This window comes from Hippocampus guttulatus, chromosome 8, assembly GCF_054856545.1.
Source record: "Hippocampus guttulatus isolate MCC_2025c chromosome 8, RoL_Hgut_1.0, whole genome shotgun sequence".
Taxonomy (NCBI): domain Eukaryota; kingdom Metazoa; phylum Chordata; class Actinopteri; order Syngnathiformes; family Syngnathidae; genus Hippocampus; species Hippocampus guttulatus.
The window spans coordinates 6,187,268-6,210,580 of NC_141268.1; the positions used below are offsets into that span (position 1 = coordinate 6,187,268).

Consider the following 23,313-nt stretch of genomic DNA (forward strand, 5'->3'; position numbering starts at 1 on the left):
ATACAAATGAGTTTAATATAAAATATTTATTTGATGAGCATTTAAATATAAACACATTTTGAATCAAGAATGAACCCTTTCCTGTAAAATAAAAAGGTGATTTAAAAAAAGGCATGTATTATTGACCAAAACTGTACTTAGCGTAATAAAAGTGAATGTAAAATTTGTAGATGAGCATCACCAGCAGTTCAAGAAATGACATGTTGTTCTGTCATCACAAGGGTAGCTAGAGCCTAACCCAACTGACTTCGGGCAGTAGGCGGGGGACACCCTGAACCGGTTGCCAGCCAATCGCAGGGCACACAGAGACCAATAACCATCCGCGCTCACACTCATACCTAGGGACACTTTAGAGTGTTCAATTAAGCTACGCACACATTTTTTTGGAATGTGGGAGGAAACCGGAGAAAACCCACGCAGGCATGTGGAGAACATGCAAACGCCACGCAGTAAGGCTGCAGCCGGGATCGAACCCTGCACCTCTGCACTGAGTGGCAGACGTGCTAACGAATCGATCACCGTGCGCCCATATTTTATTCATATCAAGCAGCGAATTAGTATATTGCAAGTACTTCACATGTACAGTATTTTGTACCACTGAACTTTCTGGAAAGCAGATGTATTGTACAGTTGACTCCTGCACACTCACGGTTCAGCACCCGGGATTCACATATTTACAGATTTTTTGAAATCTATTGGGGGTCGGGGGGGCAAACATTTTGAATATTTATCGGTACCTTTTGAAGAATTTTATGGTTTAATCGTTTTTTACAACAAATGTTGTTCCCCTATGCATTTCAATGGGGTCAATTATATGTGAACCTGTTTTTCGGAGGCCAGCCTGGTCCTGTCCCCCGTGAATAGCAGGCGTCACCTGTACTTTTCAAACAGACATTATTGGGTAGTACCATTCCTTTCCATTAACATGCGTTATATTGTAAAGAAAATAGCCATTGAATTATATGATGTGAAATACATAATCGTGTGCCAGACTAAGATCCAGTATTTATGTTAAATACATCTTAGAGGTACAATATCTGAATGGAATATTACAGTTTGGTCGCTTCAACAAAATCGTGGCTTGTCGGGTCACAGTGTACAAATCCTGACTTGTCGGCTCCTGTGTCAAATTCTGACGCACCCTTCTCTGTTTTCCCTGAAGCCTGTCATGAAAATGGAATGTAGAGGTAAAATGACCTGAGATTTTCTTTTCAATAATTTTGTTCAAAAAACAAAACTCTACCTGTGATTTACGGCTGCAGTTGAAACACGCTAAGTCGCTTTTCTTCACAAATAATTGGGAGTTCAGCTTGCCTTGCTTGCAGCCACCTATACACAACAAAGGGGAACTTACTGCTTTGTCTTCTTGTGTTAGGAGGTTTCATGCATTTGCCACGGTGCAAGTCGGCAAGTGGTCCTCACCTGTGATTATGCTCACCAATAGTCCGATCACGATGGTTGTCAATGTACCAAGGAAGGAGATGTACAGGTAGGACAGAGAGTAGAAGTCTGCCAAAGGGGGCCTAACACTGACACACACACACAGGATGTCAGATTATCATTCAGTATTGTATAGTTATAAAGCAAATGGTAAATGGGCTGCCACTTCAACAGTGCTTTTCTACCTCGAGTACTCAAAGCGCTTCACAATGTTACCTCATTCCCCAACTGGTGACGCAGCACCAGGAGCAACTAGGGGTTCAGTATCTTGCTCAAGGACCCTTTGCTATGGTTGCAATGTTGGGAAATGCCACTCTATCACCTACTCTATCACGTACCCCTAAATGGCATGGCCTCCCTACTGCCTTCTAGCTCAATCCATCACTCTATCTTGCTGTAGCTCTCTGTGTTCCCTCACACCCTCACTTCCCACACACAGCTCAGGCTGAGGAGGGCTTACCTAACCTGAGAGAGCTCAATGGATGCCCCATAAACCTTCCAGGGTTTCTTAATAGCACAATTACTTGCACATTTCACAGTTAAAACCCTTCAAGCAATGAATATCTGAATACGACCAATCGAGCAACACATGTAGACGCCTCACTGAGCATTCCTGTAGACCAAGACCTTTTTCTATTACACGACCGCTGGCGCAGCAGACAATTTGGTGACAGAAAGTAGACAAGACTTTAGACCAGGTGAAACCAGGTCTAAGTTGTGGCATGTAATTTTGGTGAATTTGATTAAAGCACCGACAGACATATTCTGTGTTTCGCTTTTATATGTGTGGTGAACATCATCACATTTCCTTCCTTTGTCTGGGCGGGTTCACACATAGATGCACGATTGGGAGTTGAATGTGGTCTACAACTAACCACTTGGCAGTGGCCATCTTTACATCAGAGGTAAGTAGAGATTTTCTTCCAGTTCCTTGTATATGTAGTGTGCGTAATTGTACTTGTTGCTCCAGTCTGTTATACTTCCGCCATGTACACCACGCGCCTCTCCTGCACTGAATTTAAAGAGAATATGGAGAGCCTCTACGATTTGGCGAGACTAAAGTCAGCTATGTTCACACTCACAACAGTGAAAACGCCCATTTCTAACTGGGCCCACTACGAAAATGCCAAAAGAAAGAAGAAACCAACGATAGGCACAGTTAAACTGCACTTTGTGTGAGACTTTTTAAAACGGGGCCTAATAAGTCTGCTTTCACTGAGGACTACAGAAGTTTTTGAAGATTTACGTTTGAGAGGCTGAACTTCAATTTGGACAATTTTAAATGAAATGAAGTTTCGGATCGATTACTAAAAGAATTAGCGATTAGCATGATAATAAATTTGTTGTGTAATCGTTGCACCTGTCATTACTGCAAATGTTTGTAAAGTACACTCTTATGCAGTGCCATTTTTGTTATAACAAACATTCGTTTCTGGGGGAAAGGTTGGAAAGAATTGATGGCATTCGCATTCATTCCAATGGGGAAAAATGCGTTGTGATAAATGTGTTTCTAGCGACGGGCCTCGTCAAAGAACGACTTCAATTTCGAATCTCAAGGCACTTTTGTTTGCAACATTTTTGTTGAGTAACGTGCAGTGAGGTTTGTATCTTGTTAAAAATGCGCCTTGGCTCAATCGAAGATGGAAAACACTTGGCTGAACTTTGTGTCTGTAAAATGTCGTCAAAGGGTGAAAAGAGTAAGTTAACTCCTCTTTGTACTTGAATGACAGGAATGCTCGGGAGTGATCTCTTATGTCTCACTCAGGTTGGGTGACTGAAGTGGTCCATGGCGCTTCTGTGGTCATGTTGGACTGGAGAGTGTTGTTGCAACCCGCAGTGCTGACTGGCAGAGGGTTTGTCTTGTCTGCCGTCGGCGGGTAGAGCTGACCTCCGATCCCTACCCACAGTGTCAACACCAGGCTGAGGAACATTCCTGTGAGGCCTCCCTGCAAAGTCAACAAGCGAGTGATGAAGGGCAGCAGGTGTGTATCAGTGTTTTGTTTTTTTGTGTGTGTGTGTGTGTGCAACTCACAATTGAGTTGGCTGTGCGGAAAAGCATGCCTAATAGGTACAGCCCCAGAAGTGGCCCGCTCAGCATCCCAAATATAGAGAGAGCTGCCTGTGGACACAACACGATCAGGACACCGCGCTGTAGAGATAAAACTGTCAGTGTGTGATTGTCTATCAGGTTTACCTGCAGAACGCTTCCCATTTGTGAAGCGACTCCAGCCATCCCAATGCACAGAGCGCCAAAGAACACACCTCAGGAGAAAACAGATTTCAGGTTGAAGGAGATAAAATATGCACTTTTTTTTCAACAATTTACAACTGCTCCCAGGTTTCTTAATGAAAGGTCTCTGGCATGCTTTTGTCAAAATTCTCGAATAAAGAAAATCAAGCAGATGTGTGTGTGTGTGTGTGTGTGTGTGTGTGTGTGTGTGTGTGTGTGTGTGTGTGTGTGTGTGTGTGTGTGTGTGTGTGTGTGTGTGTGTGTGTGTGTGCGTGCGTGTGTGTGTGTGTGTGTATAAACAGCAAATATGCAAAATCTCAAGTGCTGAACTGAATATCAATCGACTGTAGTTTTGAGTTTTAATCTCACTCGTGACCACTAGAGAGCAGACATGTCTTTGTTTTGCTAACGCCAGGTCTTACTGTATACTCCCCTGTACTACAAAATGAGTAGGCCTAGTTTTGACAAATTTAGGAATAACATACAGGACAAACATAGTTCCTCAAAGTATTAACATTTTCAAAAATATGTTTTTTTGCGATTTTTAAAATGTATTTTTATTTATTTATTTAGTTAGTTATTTTTACAGAATGAGTTCTTTGTACTTTAGTTGATTTCTTTTTCAGCAGTTTTGTGCTGTTCTTCAACGGTAATTTTTAGGAAAGAGGGGCCATTTGCACTGGGGAAATAAAACAGTATGTGGTTAAAACTGTTTGCTCAGGTTAAGGACATCAATCAATTGTTCATCTTCTGAGATGGGTGAGTCTGAAGAAACATTGTATACTGTATAGGTTCTATTACATAACCATTTCAGCATTCCTGCAGTAAACCCTTGAGAGGATAAGCAGTTTGAATAATTGGGTTGATGGATAATGTGGAGTTCATGAACTTGTATTGTTACATCGTTCACAATACTATAGGCTCCTGGGTCTTTCATATAGTCTGTGTCACTCTACATCATCTTATATCAATGACTGTTGAAGATATGGAAACCCAATTTATATATACTGAAAGCTATTGATCTTAAATTTTTGCAGCCAAAATCTTAACACAAAAATGTAAGATATTAATGTCTTATTAAAACGATCGCAAATGTTCAATAGACAAGACCTTGATGACACAGCCTATATTGAAACGGGATTCAATTCCTTGCCGAACGTGAACAGGCAAATCGGGGTGAATGGTTGTCAAGGCCTCGGTTATTTGAGTTGTCAGGTCATCCTTTCTTATCAATTTAAGACACACAAAACACCTTTCCAATAAACAGCATGATCAGTTTGAAGTCAGTGAAAACCACATTTTAGGCAAGAAGCAAAAACATTGCTTGTGATATAACAGTGGCCTGACAAGACCACCGCAGCAGAAAATTTCAAGATACTGTACCGCCTTTCAAGCGAAACCAGTTTTATTTTGTTACCATTCCAAGTTACTCAGATATGAGATTGTGAAGCGACCTAGATCTATGAAACACCCGATGCAGTACAATACAATTTTATTTTATTGTTATCTATTCAATCTGTCAAGGTAATCTCTTACAATTTGGACGTATTCACACAGAAATAAAAAACAAAACAAAACGTTTTTTTGAGTTCCCTAAGAACAAGTGTATTCATTATCATACAATTAACCTTTTATCAACACTTACTCAGGCCCATGCTCAGCCAGGTTGTCTGCTTCACTGAGAGGTTTTTCCACACGGGACGAATAAAGTCTTCAACGGTGACTGCAACAAGTGCATTGATGCTGGAGGACACTGTGCTGAAAAACATAAACTCATCATGTAGCATCCATGTGATTGTTTTATACTGTCCTATGTATTTTCTCAGCACTGGGCCAATTCATGTTTTGCTGTTCCTTATCTGGAAGAGCACTCCCTCATGAATCAAAACTAATTTGTTCCCCCAACCTAACAATCAGCACACCTGCAAACAAAATGTGCTTCAGATAGCACTCTTCAGTTGATAGGGTATAATTATAATTATGACTGAGTATTGTTTCACAAGAAAAATTGAACAGCGGCATTCAAAGGGGAGCATTCATTTCTTTTGCCAAGACAGAATTGTTGTGCCCTGTGAGGTTGTATCAAATGCTCCGTCTGAGCTGCGTGTTTCCCACCAACGATCTAAAGCAATGATGTCCACACTTTGGCCCACAATCGCTCATGATCCACACAAACCGTACAAATAAGATAATAAGAACATTTGTATTAATAACACCAGATTATTCAGTGAGAGGAGCAAAAAAAAGCTTGGTCTTGTCTCAAATTGCAAGTCAAAATGATCCCTACTGTCCAACCCATAGAATCATATTGGCACCTCCCATCTCTTCCCCATCCTTCACTAACCCGGAAGTTGCCTGCTATCTAATAAACAGACAAATAAACTGAAATGCAAAGCTCTATGAATTGTTTTTATATTTATGAATACTTTGTCCGAGGTGGTGGTCTGCGCTCTCCTTCGTTACATTCTAGTTTTAATTAATTAAACAACAACTGTATTGAGGCTTTACGGCATCATATAAAAACAACATACAATTGCTGAGCATGTTTATCTGGACCGATGGATTGATTTGGATAAATAAGAGGTGAAGAATCTTCAAATGGCCTATGCGTTCTTCCGATTTTTTTTGGGATGTGGCCCTTGGAAGAAAACGTTTGGACACCTCTCACACTAAATCAATGCATTTCTCTCTCCTTAGCCTCACCTCAGGGTGCCACTGTATGCAGCAGCCACAAACAAACCAGGAATTCCAGGGTAGGCAGCCAAGATGTCCATGACCAGGTAGGGAAGCAACTGTTTGTTTTTTGTTTTTTTTTGCAAAGACATTGTTATTCAACGCATAGGCAGGCGCCTGTGTGATGGCCAGGTTGAGAAGTACCTGGTCTGTGGAACCGACATCGCCATTGGTGAACGGGTCGCAGTTCTTGTAAATGGAGAACATTGCGAGGCCAGACAGCATTGCCAGACTAAGAGTCACACACAAGCCCACCATGTTCACATACAAAGCCCTGGACAGAGAGTGAGAGGTGATGTAAGGGCATGAAGGCTTCTAACTGATAATTATCGATAAATAATGTAGGCTGCAGGAATGCTCACATCTTGGCATGGCGCAGTGTTTTGCAAGAGATGTAGCGTTGCACCTGGGATTGGTTTATAGCGTAGACTGACATCCATGTCACGCTACCACCTATAGTCGTGCTCCAGAATGTATGTCGCTTCAGGGGATCAGGGTCAAAGCTGAGTCAGGTCCAAAATGAAAGACAGCTTATATGTGGAAAATATTTGTCTTGGTTTTACAAGCTCCATTGCAGGACACTCCTAGGCCATAAATAACAAAACAAGCAGTCGAAAAACTGACAAATAATAATTATGGCGGGAACCGACAGTGCCTTCTTGACTTGTGTCTTTGGGGTGGAAAAAAGGGGGGGTGGGTCCAAGGCACATTAAATGGTGGCAGGTAAAGTATGTGCTGTCTCCCACTTTTTAACATGAGTTTGAATGTGAACACTGCCTCACCCAAGTTATAAGAGAGTGCAACCACATTATTTCGGTTACTTATCTTTGTTAGCCCTCTCAATAAGAAGTGTGTGTGTGTGTGTGTGTGTGTGTGTTGGAATTGTTTTGTACATGTTAAAGGCCAAATTATTGGTTTTGAAAGGATTTCTCTTTGTCTTGGGCCTTGTGACAAAATATTTGTAAGCATCACAAAGTTATATGATGTGATTGAAGCACCGCATGTATTTTTTGGATTCCTAAATAGATAACACTTCTTTCCAACAATGATACTTAATACGTCCGTCCTTACTCAAATGTCTCAAGTCTACCCCCTTGGCCAGCGTCTTCCCAAATTTTGTCCAGGCCTCCCTGAAGCACGGCCCCTCTTGCTATTACGGCCACAAAACCGGCCAACATGATCACCATCTGTAGCACGTCGGTCCAAATGACAGCTTTCAGGCCACCCTGTAGATGATACCAACACTGATCATTTAGAGTTCAACAATTTTGAGCAGACAAGCAAAATGAGGCTCAGGGATATTCAGAGTGGCAGTAGAAACATTGAAACACGTGAGGGCGTTTTACCAACCAAAGTGCAGTAGACGATGCACACTGCCCCCGTAGCCACCAGCACTCCCCACAGATCCATCCCAGTGACTAAATAATCAGAAATGCACATGACTGGTAATTGGGTGTCAACGTTTTACCATGATCAAGTAAGTGTAATTATGTCAGTTCAGTTTGTGAGTTAACTGCTGAGTGCATTTCAGTTGAGTTGTTAAAGCCCCTGTAATGACAAATCAGAGGTTAGTTTTTAAATACATTGTTTGAAGCTAAGTGTTGAAAACATTGCCAAAGAGTGAGAACTATGTAGTATGGAATAATACAGATTTACTGTTAAAAACAGTTTGTTTTTTTAATCATTTAAGTTTTCCAGTTTTTTGGGGCTGTGGCGAAAATCAGTGCAAACACTTGGGCATTCAGCATGAGTCCGCATGTCCACACTTCATTCGCATCAGTGGTTAGCCGGCGCAATGGGTAGTTACTTACCTATTATTACTTGGGCCATTTCTACCACTCCAGAGTGTGGTTAGCTAGCTAGCTGCACCTACACCCCCAAAATGCATCTACCTTCCCCAGAGGCTTCATTTTAAAGAACAGTTTGGTGTCGTCATTCAAATTCCTAAGTGAGCAGGGAACGTTGCGGGTGAACCCACCACCCATGAGGAGTCCCAGAAGGCCGTGAGCTCACAAGGTCGCTAGATGTTGTCGTGGCGTGGAAAACTGATATATTTTTGCAGCTCATGTGGGGATGTGTAGGCATAAGAAAAGACGCTACATAAGGCAGCATCTATTTTTCAATAGGGTGTGGTTTCCTGCATTCATTGGAACCACCTACAGCAGTGGTGTCGAACATGCGGCCCGCGGGCCGAGTCCGGCCCGCAAAGAGGTTCGATCAAGCCCACAGGATCATTTAAAAGTGATAAAATGCATAAAAGACACGGAATGAATAATTTTAATAAGGTGCAATTCGTGCAGTATCCGCTAGGGGACACACTGTTATATAATATTTATTTTCTTTTTAGAGAGACTTTCACGTTGGTTTGTTCAGCGGGTGTGCATGCATATCGATAACCGAGCCACATTTGAAAATGTTCCCCGCTTCTGATCAAAGCCAGCAGATTCTCGATTATCGGGGTGAATCTAAAAGATTCTTGATCATCTTGACTGATTATCCAGTGGTGTGTAAAGAGAAGCGCTGTCACAAATTAACATATATATTTAGAATCAATTACTCCATCGATTAACCAAATAAACGGATAAAAATGTAATTTGCAATGAAGTGTATTCCAAAAATGTTTATTTCCCCCAATTACTGTTCATCAACCAATTGCTGTGGTTGATTTGGTATCGTTTCAGGATTAAAAACCATTTAACAAATATTTAGCACAACCACACAAGTGTGATTGCTGAGGTACTCGTCAACCATTTTTCAACTGATTCAGTGACTGGTTTGGTCATTGTTTTCCAAAGTAAAAACAGATGTTTTGAAATGGATTATTTTAATGAACCACAAAAGATATTCAGTCTGCTTTCATGAAGGACGATAGAAATCAGAGAATAATTACTGTTGAGACGTTCAAATTAGAGCTGTCAGTTTAGTGCGTTTTTATTGGCATTAATTTAAATGAATTTTAACGGGATTACATTTTTTCTCGCGAGATTAACGCGGCACACGTCACAGCGGATGTTACGTTGCTCTATAAATACACCAGAAACAAAACAACAAGCGCGCTGCACATGTCCACGCACGTTTGTTTTGCCAGCCACGGCAGCGCGAGACACCGAAAACGGATACTTAAAGAGTTTATGAATGGAAAGTTTACTTTTAAAAAGTTGCCAGATTGTTCCACTGACAAGACCAAAGTTACCTGTATGTTTTGCAGTCGTAAACTGAGCTATCATCATAGCGCGTAGAGTCTGTAATACCACTGAATGGCCAAGCACACAGCTGACGTGAGTACTCCGCCCCCTCGTCTCAGACAGACAGCTATGGATCATTTCAAAGCGAAGAAAATGGATAACACGACGAAGAACAAATTTGCTGAAGCCATAGCTAAATGTATGGCAACTGCATGCAAGCCTGTCAACATTGTCCACAGCTCGACTCAAGCTGAAACTGACGCGATTGTTTGAAACTATTTTGTGTGGAAGGTTACAGTGTTCCGTGGCCATATAAATAAAGCGGGTGGAGCTTCTCTGTGTTCGTCTGACAGCGAGGGTGAGTTGAGGCACCTCGAGAGTTCAGCGGTGCAGTGGTAGCGACCTAGCGAACACACTGAAAATAAAACGTCTCCAGTGTTGTCATCGAACCAAGTGTAGTCATCCGAAATGATGTCTACGCAAAACCGTAGAGAGACCTCCGAGCAAGAAGGACCAACAGATCAACATAGCCTGACTGCTGTGTTCAAAGCAAACTTGAGAAAAACGAAGTATGCAACCATGGCTTAAATCCACGATAGGCTGAGTACTAGTTTACCTTAGATGTGCACTTTATAATATTATATTGCTCTGTTTTGATTCCATAAAAAGAGCAGTTAAAGCAGCTGTTGTGTGACAAAATATTTTTTTCACTGTAATATTGTGTGAGAGATTATGTGTGAATAACTGCTCCAAGTGAAAAATGTTCGTGTAAAATTGAAAATCGAAATTGTTATTTCAGAAAATATTTGCATTTTGCACATAGAAAACTGATCCATGTTGATGAGAGCATTAAAATGGGGGAAAATAGGACAAAAAATATATAAAAGGAAATTCAGAAACGCTAAAAAATGTGTGAGTAATCACGATTAATTTTTAGTTCATTTGAGTTAATTATGACAGTTGGGTTTTTTAATTAGATTAAATATTTTAATCGTTTGACAGCTCTAGTTCAAATCAAAGGATTTGGACACATTTCAGTTAAACAATGGCTCTAAAAGATTACCAGTACTTGATAATTCAAAAAAGTCATTGATTAATTTTATAATTGATTAGGTGCTAAATAATCGATTAATTTTGACACCTCTAGTAAAGAGTGATTTCACAGCAACAACTGGTTGCGCTAAGTGTTTGTATAACACGTCTCCCAAGTCATTCCACACAATAGAAAAGACAAGGAGAAGCATTTGCGACTACAATGTGTAATATAGTTACTAAATAAGCGAATAGTTAGCCTCGGTTCTTCTATTTCTACTTGTACTACTACTTAGTTTGTACTCTTCCTTCTAACTTCTGGCACCACAGGTCAGGTTTGGAACTATGACAGACATCTGACATGGGAGAAGAGACATTGTTAGTGTAGTTATCGTGATTGTTGTGCTGTGTTAAGTTACTGGATTACACGACAAACCGTAAGAGCAGTTAGCACACCCATGCTGATTTGGAGGTATTGTACAAATAAAGGCTTGACGATGCAAATTCCTCCCTGTCATCTGCAGTTGAGTTGAATAAATAAATGTCCCTGGCCACGATTTGCTGAAATACAGCATGAGAAGTTGGGCGCACGTCATTGAGTCACTAAAACAATAGTTACTGATCACATGTTTGTTTGTTTTGTCATAGTCTCAAACGGTCATGATTCCAATTACTCCGGCGTGTCGTTATGATGTGTAGTCTGTGTCTCTTGTCTTTTTGTGAAACATTTTTGTCCACAGCATCGCTTCTCAGTTAGGCTAACAGGAGCATTGTACTGTATTTATTTCCTCCATCTGCTTGTCGAGACACAAGTCACATACCTTCTTGCAAACCTCCCTGCATTAAGTTCTTGAGGCACCTCCCACACATCCAGTATATCAGTGCTTTTTTGACGATGAAAATTCACTGCCGTCAACACTCCAGATCTTTCTGCACTAAATCCCCGATTTTCTATTGTCAAGAACTTAATAGTGTGATTTCTCGGCTTGCTGTGTTGACAAAAGGGAAAACAGTCCAATGAACAACTAAGTATGAATTTCCCCCAAAAACAAAAAAACAGCTCAGATTAAATGTGACTCATCAGAGATTGACGTTTTAAAATTTTAAAATGTATTATTTGGTGACTTACTTTGATTCAGAGCAAGAGCCGGAGCGTAGATGACCAAACCGGTGTACAGGATCTGTTCGGAGAGACCGCCATTACTTGATTGGATTGGAAACAACGCAAGCTTGCCATTCATAGTCATAGAGGAGGGAAAGATGCTTCATTTTCCATCAGACCAACAGGGAAAACAAAGCCAGGTGTTGTTTGTCAGGATGAAGACTGCAAAGGTGCATGCTGGCGAAATTGTGTTGCGTTACCAACCGTCTGCATGGTGTACATGAAGGTCCCAAGTACACGAATGAGCCTGCTGAAGCGCATCTCCAGGTACTACAATTGAAAAGGAATCATACAAGTTAAAATACCAGATGGTAGTCCTTTTGTTTTTTTTTAACTTCCTGTTACACGTTTACTTGTACCTCTTTATTTTATTCCTCTGGGCTCGATGCTGGCCATTTGTGTCCACCTGGCTACCTTTTTGAACCATTTTAGCTTCGTTGTCAATAAAAATGTAATGGAGCTGGCCAGGAGTGGGGATTTATGTCTGATTTTGTTATTTCCAAGTTCAACTCATGAACGACGTCAATAATATACTGTTTACAACCGATTTTACTTTTTGGCTCTGTAGTCTACTGCCATTTTTGGCTAAATGAAGCTCATGAAAACCTTATTTATGTTGCTGTTGTTTACTGGATTGAATCTTACAATTTAGGGGTATCATTCATTCGAGTATGAACACTCCCCATGTCTGCGTGGCTTTTCTCCAGGTATTCTCTCTGTGGTAGTAAAATAGCGGGCAGGAGCTCCAGGCTCCCCTTTCTCTTCGATTTACTCATTTAAGTGTGTGTGTGATCCATCACCGTGATTTTAAAAACGAGCCATCCTGCACATGAAGTCAATTAAAGATCCATTTTACTCTATAGATGACAACGTTAGGTTAATTTTCAATTACTGCTGCGTCCGTGCATGGAATGAATTAAACTAAACCAAGCGCCACTACATAAGGTTGTACTGAGAATATATAAAACTTTCATTTTAGAGGTTATTTCACAAACTGCACATTGTGCAAACCGACTGGAATTTGAAATGCTATCCATCCATCCATTTTCCGAACCGCTTAATCCTCACAAGGGTCGCGGAGGTTGCCAGAGCCTATCCCAGCCGTCTTCGGGCAGTAGGCGGGGGACACCCTGAACCGGTTGCCAGCCAATCGCAGGGCACACAGAGACGAACAACCATGCGCACTCACACTCACACCTAGGGACAATTTAGTGTGTTCAATCAGCCTGCCATGCATGTTTTTGGAATGTGGGAGGAAACCGGAGTACCCGGAGAAAACCCATGCAGGCCCGGGGAGAACATGCAAACTCCACACAGGGAGGCCGGAGCTGCAATTGAACCTCTGCACTGTGAAGTCGACTGGACTACCGGGCCGCCCATTTGAAATACTAGAAAATTAAAATTAATGGATTTACTCATGACTAAAATGGAAGTGAGAAACTTAATGCAGTCAAACCAAAACTGCTTTTAAAAATCTTTAAAATTACAAACAAACATGTTCAAATGTAGTAAACTCAAACAAGGCATGTGGATTAAATATGACGATCAAATGATTGGCAACGACTTTGTTGTATTTTTTTGGAATCTGTGTTTTTCCATTGCTAAGTTTATATCACAGTCATTACGCTCATATTAGACTTGTTTGTCTCCCTCTTACTTCATAGGCACTTGTGATCCCCAGCCGGTAGAATAGAGGCACAAAAATCTCAGCAGTGATGAACGACATGATGACGTAGCCGATGCCAAAGAGCCAGAAGGATGTTCCGTAGAGGTACGCCTCGGCTGGGGTGCCAATGACGGTGACGCCGGACATGAAGCTGGCCGTGAGCGACATGGCCACAGGTACCGCCGACATTTGCCTCCCGCCCAGAAAGTACTCGGCGCTGCTGTTCTCCTTGCGTCCTCGAAAGGCCTGGAAGAGGCCAACGCCGGCGGCACCCACAATCGTACCCGCGAACACCACATAGTCCCATACGGAGAAGGTGGCCACTGGGCCACCCGTGCCAACCATGGTGACTTCCGGCGTGGAAGATGCCTTGTGCTTGATTCTTGAAGATAGAATATCTCAAAGTAAAAATCTTGAAGGGAGAAAATTAAAAAAAAAACAAGATTACAAAAAGCAGCAGTGAGGGAGAGAAAAAGTCCTTTCCGAGCTCATCAAAAACAACTAATAGATACACATACCGTGGAGTCACCAGAACTGATTCACACAGACACTCCTCTGCCTCGCGATATGTAAGAGGCTACCTGAAGACCATAAAGATTATTTCCCTTTGTTAATAATCTATCAAAGACAGCCTGGGGCATTGGTCCGCCGTCATCTCATGTGTTTATAAAAAAAGAAGCATTGACCTCTGGTGTATTTGTTGTTGTTGTTCTGTCAAAACAAAAGACACACCCTCAGTGAAACATTTCCGAAAAATGAGCAGCTCCAGGTTGCTTCCTACCTCCTGCTTATCTCGGAAAGCAGCTGGTTCACCAAAATGATCACCACAGACAGTCATATATTATTTAATATCACTCCACAGATCATTTTTAATACTCAAATCATGCATATAGTGAAGCTTTTTTTTTTTTTTTTTAACGTGGCCGGTAGAATGTGGTCATGGTCAAGGCACCTTTGTGTACTCATAACAAATTATGCATACTATGTGTAAAATGCTGATTTTTTTGGGGTGATTTCATTTAACTTGAACTAATGAACTCACGGTAACCCTGTGAGTTTGTCTGGTTCCATAAATGCTTAGCATTAGCGCATGCTAATGTTTGTTGACTGACTCGGTTTCCATGTGAGGTGTGAAATCCAATGGAAGATCAATTAACCTCATTTGACAAACCCATTTGTCTTCATGTGTTAATATCACTAGTGTGCTTTTGGTGTGAATCACTCAGAAAATCATGAACATGGAGCAGAATCATGACATTTTGCGGCCTTGTCATAAGTGGCCAAACATTTGCGAATGTACAATATAGACAGTGACAGGTCTCTTAAAATGTGTTTGCTCATTATATACTATTTCAATCACGTAGAGTCTATTTTCATATTCGTATTGGAAATGTTTGGTGCGATCACTGCTCCTTTAAAAAAGAAAAAGGGATGTTTACAGTGGCATAATGCCAATTTTTTACATAGTCATTCTTCAGTGGAAGCTGAAACAGTGGGTAGTTGCACATTTGAGTAAGTAATTGCACATCATTTTCGTCATCTCATATGTCCAGAGTTGGATGTTGTCCATCTTAAAATATCCACTATGTCACAATGAAATATGAAATGATACAGTCTTCAAACTTTTCAGAAATTCAGAGTGTTTGTGAAACAGTACATGGCCACCTTGCTAACTGAATGATGTTTTGAAGTGAAGTAAACCTTCACTTAGAAACACCGTGTGCCCATTACACCATTAGCCCAAACTGTCCACCCTGGAAGCTAGCTCACATATTTTTCTGTTTGCGTCTACCTGTATATTGTCTTTATTTAAAAAAAAAAAAAGAGAGAGAGAAGAGAACATAACCTCTACTTAATACGGTCGAAAGAATATGAAGTTCAATGAAGAATTTATGAATTTGTGAGGGTGACTAATCATAACGACTAATGTGCGTTTCCAATGAACCACACCTGAATGACAATCAGGTAACAAAATCCACGTGCTTTAAATATCCTCGACAATGATTCAACAAAATTCTCGATAAGGACAAATTGTACATTTCACTTTATAGACTACCGGATGTGTTTCAAGTTTGAAATGCTTTTTCTTTTATGCTCCTGAGAGTAGATAACACATTTAAGAGTATGGCAATTTAGTGTGAAGACACCTTTTCCCGGTTTAATGTTTACACAAATGAGAGACAGATTAGAGCATCTTTGGCAAACGTAGAATACCTTGGTTTAATATTTGAGAGGCTCATGAGAAATATCCAATCCTTCCAGTAAAAACAATGAGTACAAGGCCTCCAGTGCAGGATTTCCCACCTTTGACTGAGTCACGTGTATGTATGATACTGGAAAAATCTCACGAGTATTTCCACCAAAAAAATGTCACCAAAAGTATATATTGCTCACCGAACTCATGATTTTGTGTCAATTTACTCCCATATGGACTTACTAAGTGTGGAATCTTCAATGGAACACAAAGATAAAATGCTCCTGGATGAATTGTAACAGGAGAACACACACAGGGTAATCGGGCCGTCTGTCCTCTAGTGGAAAAGCAGATAATTGTTCTGCATGTCACTGGCTTCAATAGCTGAACAAAGGTTACATTATTTGTCATCAATAACTTATCATTCTCTGAAAAATTAAGTGGAAACGGCTCATTACCGGATGATCTCTCATGGAACATCTCTGATCAACACACACAGAAACTGGTGGTGATTATTTTGATCGGACACTGGCAGAAAATAATCAATTCATGTCATCAGCGTAATGGCCTGATTTCACAGTGGTTCCATTTGATCACAGACTGGAGATAAAGTGTCGGCAAGGCAACAGACGATACATTATGTGTATAGTGCACTGAGTACATAAGCACCCAAAGGTTTCTTAGTAACTGTATTGCCAGGCTTCTCTCAAGCAGGTGATGCAGAAGAGAGAGAACAAATGCAATGACAAATAAAATGACATCCTTTCATATTCTCATCCTTTGCTAGGTGACCCCGTGACTCGGACTCCAGCTGAAGATGAACGCTGCCGTGTTCTCCTGCTTCCTCCTCTTGCTGCTCTGCAGCTCGGCAGCACCGACGTGCATAGCCACCGATTACACTTTGTACGTGGAGAAGCCCGAGTGTGACTTCTGCGTGGCCATCAACACCACCGTCTGCATGGGATTTTGCTACTCCAGGGTGCGTACTGTACATCCTCGACAAGCACACCATCGAATCTTTTCCAAGAGTCATGCTTTATTGGATAAGAATGCAAAGACTTCCAACAATGCACAATCTCACAACGTGAATAGAGATTGCACCTTAATCCAGATCTGCACTCAAATATAATTCCTTCCTCATCTAATCCCACGAGCACTCAACTAAAGCAGGGTACACACACTTGATTTAACATTGACGTTTTTCAATGCGAGAGACCCGACACATGATGAAGAAAAATTTTTGCCTGATTTGTTTATGCCACAATTACATTTTACCTCTTTGCGAATTTATGTCATAAAGGAAAAAAATGCTCTGCTTCTAAGTGTAAGCGGTGCACACATCCTGAGACCAACTGATGCAATGCACTGTAAACGCTCCATTCGGAATTTTCTAATTTAAAGTGTGCTTTATCTTTAACACAGATTTAAAGGACATTTACAACCGACCTCAGTGTCAATGAATCGCACCTCGTTTTTCAGAGTGGGTCTGCCTTTTAGTCTGGAGTCTCTGGACAGGAGAATCAGCATGAATAAAAAGCGTGCAAGTCATAAACGAAAATGAGAGTATATGGGCCATAGTGTGTGGTGTACTCAAGATGACCAACGTAGCACACCATACACAAAGCGATGTCTGTCATAGGACCAAAACTGACCGGTGAGTGGCCCCATGTTGCCACAGGGTATCTAAGCTATCAGAAAACACCGATAGTCATAATAGAAAGATCTAGGTTGTGCAATGATTGTGTTTGATGACTTGTGAAATGCATTTTATGAACATGCTTGTGAATGTTCTCATTCATCCAGGCCACGTTAATTCTCGGGGTGTTGAATCCGTTGCAACTGGACTGTTGCGTTTGTCTTAAAAGACTTTCAGTTTGGCATGGTATTCTGCTCTTTGAGTAAAATTGAAGACAGTTGTTTGATACACTCAATACTAGATATCCCAAATCTTACCTACACCGTGCGTCATTTTATTTTAGAAATGTTTCCATTTTAAACTTATGCTGTGGCTTTGTTTTGTGTACTTACACTGTGCTGCTTGTGTACGGTGAGCAGGACAGCAACATCAGGGACACATTTGGCTCGCGCTTCCTGATCCAGACAGGCTGCACCTACGACAGGGTGGAGTACCGTACGGCCCAGTTGCCCGGATGCCCCGGAGTGGCCAGTGCCGCCTTCACCTACCCAGTAGCCCTCAGCTGCCACTGCGGAGCCTGCCGGACTGACACCAACGATTGTGCCCACAGGGCGGACGTAGGTGGCCCTGCGTGCACCAAACCGGTCCGACACCTGTATCCATACCCTGGCGACGACATGCTCTCCTTTTGAAGCTACTTTATGTTTTTTCACTGTCTTGTTTGCCATTGCATCCTTCCTGCTATGCTATGACTGTCTCAGTGAAGGCGTGTGAGCCTCATGTTTGTCTGAGTCACTGACCTCGTTCATCCCCGATGTATACAAATGTGTTTGTTTGACTCCCAGGCTGATTATGTGCTCTTGATTAAAGCCTCTAAATAGCCTCCCAACTAAGCCGCACTTGACTTAATCACATTTGGTTTGCTTTCTGTTTACTACTTACACATCCGGTCCCCTGAACTTTCCACAATGTCACCTCAGAGACTATATTGGCCTTGACTGCGAGGCTATTATGGGTTGAGGGTTGAAGGCACCTGTCAAAATGCTGTGATCAGTTGTTACCTGGGCTCCGAGCAACTGGGATGGCATTTTCAGTCGATGCCAAGTGGCAAAATGGCTGCCCCCTGAGATGGCGAAAAATGAGTGGACTTTGCTGCTGCTGAATTCATACTCCACAAATGCAATATTAATCAGAATGCCGTGTTTAGACCAGTGAAGGCACACAGAACATAATATTGGAAAGAAAATGTTTGAGACTACTTGCCCGTTAAGCTTTAAAATCGTAAAAACGACCCCAGGCTTTGACTTTGACACCTGTGCTTTATAAGCCAGGTCACTGATTTGGCTAATGTTCTAAATTTGACACACGATAAAAGAAAAGTGTTAAGAACCCTGCCAATATGAATGATTGAAATGATCAGCAAGAATATAAGGGAGGTTTCAAAATCATGAAAAATCACTTTACTCTCAAATGCTGCGGTGAAACCACGCCCCAACCGACTGTGATTCAAATACCACTGCAACGATCATCCTTTAGAAACGGGAATGTTTTGTGCATTTGTATTTGTAAGAATGTATTTGTATATACATTCTTTGTACATTACATACAAACAACCTTGCTGCCTGATCACATCTGGTAACGGCATCAGACAGGAAATGTTGGAGCATAAGCGGAAGTAACGTCGAGCTGTCTCACCAATGTGAAAGTAATGCACTTTTTATTATTTTTTTTTAATTCAGTAACTCAGAACATACAATAGCCGTCGGGTGACAAACAAAAAGGCAAATAAATACATTTCAAAATATATCCTGAAGGGAACACAAATACGAAAGAATACGAAATACAAATACAGTCATACCTCAGTTTTCGAACATGAACCGTTCCAGAAGGCTGTTCGAAAAGCGATTTGTTCGAAATCCGAAACTATTTATTAGCCCATGATTAGGGGCTAATACACTATGCAGAAATAACAAAACAAAAAAAACTGTCAGATTTGCGTAAATCACAACAAACACGTCTGCTCACAATGAACATTACACTTCCTTGTGTAAGGAAGCCGAGTGACGTATTCGGGTTTGCTCAATTTGGTCGAAAAACAGTTTTCGGGCTTAATCCGAGGTGTAAAAATCTCGAATTTTCTGGTCGAAATCCGATTTGGTCGATAACAGAGACATTCGAAAACTGAGGTTTATCGGGTAGCAAGCTTGTACTTTAATTAAATTAAATTAGAATACAAATATAACGAAAACCACGTTTTGCGTGCTTTCGCTTTTCCCCTCGTGAGATGCACTCATAGCTGACGACAAGGTGCTCTAAAACAGGGCAGCAGATTATTTGAAGAGAAGATGCATTATCGGAATGCCGGCATACCTAGCCAGCTAAGCGCATGTCGCAACTGTACTGCATAACTGCCGATCTGAATGAAGGCACTCCCGTTCTTTTTGAGTCGGAATACAATCATGAAACCTGAAACAGTGAAACCAGTTTGCTGCATCTCCCCAGTTGAGTGCCACAGATAATTATCAGTCTTAAATTTTCAGCATTATTTTCAAAGATGTGTAATGTATTTAGAACAAAAAATAATCTCTGAATTCACTTTAAAGGGTCTTTAAATAGTTTCACCAAAATATTCCCACTTTCAGGGTCTCAGTAATACTTTTTATTCGGACAATTGCAGTGTCAGAAACATTTTCTGCTTGTTTGAGGCTCTGGCAGACTTCACTTTTGTCTTCAATGAGTGAAAAGAATGCTCTGTAGCAGTGGTGTCACATTCATCTTTGTCTCGGCCCATATAGTAGTTATGTTTTTTCTCAGAAGGTCGTTAACACTGTGAAACCATCCCTTTTCTATACTGCTCATCGTCACTTGGGTCAAGGGTGAGCTGGAGATTATCCAAGATGACTGCGCAATAGGCACGGTACACCCTAGACTGGTTGCCAGCCAAATGCGGGACACGTACAGGACACAACCATCCACACTCACATTCACAATGAAGGACAATTGAGTCTTCAATTATCTGTGAAGCATTTTGGGGAAAACTGGGAGGAAGCCGAAGAATAACCATGCAAATCCCACATAGGAAGTCCAGAGCCCGAATTCCAACCCCCAACCTGAGAACTGTGTGGTGGATGTGCCAACCACACAGTTTAAGTTCTTTCAACTTCATTTAAAATTTTCAAAAATGGTTGCAATATCACACCTTGATTAAAATTGAAAACAATTTCTCACTTTAGTACAGATTTTAGTGAGCAATTAAGTACACACGCATGATTTACATTATTTAGTGGACCACATAAAATCATGTAGCAGGCCGGAATTGAACCCCAAGCTTTGACTTTGACACCTGTGCTTTATAAGCCAGGTCACTGATTTGGCTAATGAAGAATCAAGAGTGCCCTTGGTTTCCGTTCATATGGCAGCTAAGTAATGTCAATCTCGATATTGGCAGAATAAATAAAATCATAATGACAATAACTATTCAAAAGACACGTCTATGCTACAGGGGGGAAAAAAGAAAGAAAGTTCAGCAGTAACTATTCTTACACCACTACACAAACATGTTTAAGTTTGTCAGGAATCTCAGGTACTTGTAAGCATTTTTTACCTTCATAATCTTCAAAATGTATGTTCTTAATTTACCCTGCAAGTCTGCATTCAACCACAAATGATTTTGAATTCCACTGTGGTGACACACAAGTCTGTGCAGATTGATGGTTACATAACATAATTGCCGAAATCATTTTTGGAACCGCATAATTTTGCACTCCTTCCAATGCTGCATCAGTTTACCTTTCTTGTCCTATGCCAATCACAACACTTCCTAGAACACACAACACTCCCCCTTTCGGTAATGACCCACCTTCCTGCTTTTCTTCCCCAATCACATGTAAGCAACATAAGAATATTTCAGAAAGTATTAAACATAAAATAATTTAGGTAACTAACATAAAATAATATAATGCTTAAATATAAAATGATAATAATTAACAATTTAACAAAAGCTTACACTTTCAAAACGCCCCTCTCTCGTCAGCTGAATAGCCACGCCCCCTACCTCTTCCCATGTCTTGGTGGGATTCAGCGGAGGAACCGGACTCAATTTGTCCATTCAAAATCATTGTACGTAATGTCCAAAAACAGCAATCAGTCTGCACCAAATGTTTGTGGACATCTCGACTTAATGACCACTTGTTGTGAATGAACCTCTGAATGAATGAACCTCTGAAATGATCACGATTAACTTTTCCATTCCTCACTTGTGAGAGATTGAGGAAATGAGCAGTTTACTCAAAAATTCTTTCAAGCCATATTTGCGGTTTTGATAAAGTCCCCTCCACCCCCCATTCAGCTCCCTCAGAAATTATTTTTTTTTTACTGTCCCATCCATCTATTTAAGTTTTAGAACATTAAAAAGTTCACAAAGAGCCATTGTGTTCCAATCCTTCTGTGAGAGTTAATACAGGTTTAAACGTATTTGCAAACATGTTTGCACATATTTTTAATTTGTAGGGGAAACGTCTGAGCCATTTTTTAATGCACAATAAACTAAGAAAATATTGATGATCTTTTTCAGGCTTGGTGTGTGTGTGCAAAGTTTGACCTTTTTGTGCATGTTAAGACCCTCAAAATTAGCGTTGTTTTCTTGGCAAACAATGTGTTGCCATGGTAACGGCGCTTCATGAAAACTCACACGCTTTGTAGCTCAACATCATGAAGGCCTTGACACTATTTTGAGCAAATATGAGGTTGATCTGGTTAACCCTCTAGGTGGTGTTAAGGAATTTATTCCTTACTGTTATTTTTTAGCCCCTCTCTGTTGTTGGTTCTGTTCAAACACTTGAAACAAAGAATGTAGAATGCTGTTGAAGTTATTTCACTTACTGTGATTACAATCATCTTTAGTCCCCCTTGACCTCCACCTCGGTGGGGAAAGTCCCTGAAGGCCGTCAAGTTCCCCCGGGGAGGGACTCTTATCTCAAGATTTACGCACAGCGGGAAAGGTCTGGACTTTCCCAACATGCCAAGATCGGATTGCATCGACCTTTCTTTGTTTCTGGGATTTGCATGGAGGCGTAACTTCCCACCTCTCATTATCATATTGTCTCTATATATTCTCATGACTGTATTTTTTTCTGGGCTTCCTGATGAAATCTGAAACTCTCAGGAGCCCGAAACGATACGTAAACTGCAGAAAAGAAAAATAAAACCTACCAAGATACTGTTCATCGTCTCCAGCCTGTATTTGGATAACCAACATCCTCATCATCCGAAATTAACGAACATGCGGAGGAAGAGAAAGGCCACTCTCTCCTCAACAGTGGAGAACAACATCAAAAAGTAAAACATATTTCCTTTGGGGGGCGCTACCACTACGATGAAAAATACATTTGTAGAAGTCTTCAGCCATGGCCTATCATCAAATGTGTGAAATTTTGATAAGGTAGGATTGTCTGGGCCAAGTTAAAGCAGCTTTTATTGGTTGGAAATTTAGCGACGTAAAATTTTGGTTCGACTCCATTGGCAGGCAAGACTCAATTAATGTTCGGCTGCTAATAGAGCCAAGGGTAGCTGTACAAAATTATCTTCTTGCCGGAACCGGAATAAGATCGGCTGTATCATTGTTGATGTTATAATGGCTTTTCTTCACAGCAACTCACATTTAATGTCAGTAAAATCCAAAATATTGTGCCGATGGCTTTTACATTTCCACAGGTTGAAGTAGGCATGAGATGAGCTGTGCATGTGAATTTTGGGTATTGGTCACCGTTTTCAGACACTAGATGACAACGGAACGTCACAAAAGAAGCCAGGAAACAATGTTACAATGTTTGCCTCCTTCCCTCATTTGACAGGCTGAGATGGAATAAATAAAAAGCAGGACGCGTCCATAAAAATGGGCATCATTAAGATGAGTTGAACATAATAAAAATCTCATTAAGTTACAACTGAGTTTTTTAGGGGGGTAAATTTTAGTGCTGATTTTTTTTTTTTTACAGAGATCTATTATGTAAGTGCCAATGTTCAACCCAATCAAG

General features: G+C 41.0%; 2 protein-coding genes across 2 annotated transcripts; one reads left to right on the forward strand and one right to left on the reverse strand.

Moving 5' to 3' along the window:
• Positions 1–94: 94 nt before the first annotated feature.
• Positions 95–13,880, reverse strand: slc5a8l (solute carrier family 5 member 8, like). The gene is made up of 15 exons (XM_086118348.1): positions 13,440–13,880; positions 11,987–12,052; positions 11,750–11,801; positions 7,754–7,821; positions 7,475–7,629; positions 6,766–6,906; positions 6,548–6,677; positions 6,374–6,462; positions 5,316–5,428; positions 3,635–3,702; positions 3,473–3,559; positions 3,202–3,386; positions 1,423–1,529; positions 1,244–1,329; positions 95–1,163 (listed from the first exon to the last, which is right to left on the reverse strand). Exons 1-15 carry the CDS (start codon positions 13,791–13,793, stop codon positions 1,050–1,052), a joined length of 1,815 nt encoding a protein of 604 aa, XP_085974474.1. The 5' UTR covers positions 13,794–13,880; the 3' UTR covers positions 95–1,049.
• tshba (thyroid stimulating hormone subunit beta a) lies at positions 13,486–18,159 on the forward strand. The gene is made up of 3 exons (XM_086118347.1): positions 13,486–13,624; positions 16,430–16,621; positions 17,698–18,159. Exons 2-3 carry the CDS (start codon positions 16,460–16,462, stop codon positions 17,968–17,970), a joined length of 435 nt encoding a protein of 144 aa, XP_085974473.1. The 5' UTR covers positions 13,486–13,624; positions 16,430–16,459; the 3' UTR covers positions 17,971–18,159.
• The last annotated feature ends 5,154 nt before the right edge of the window (positions 18,160–23,313 follow it).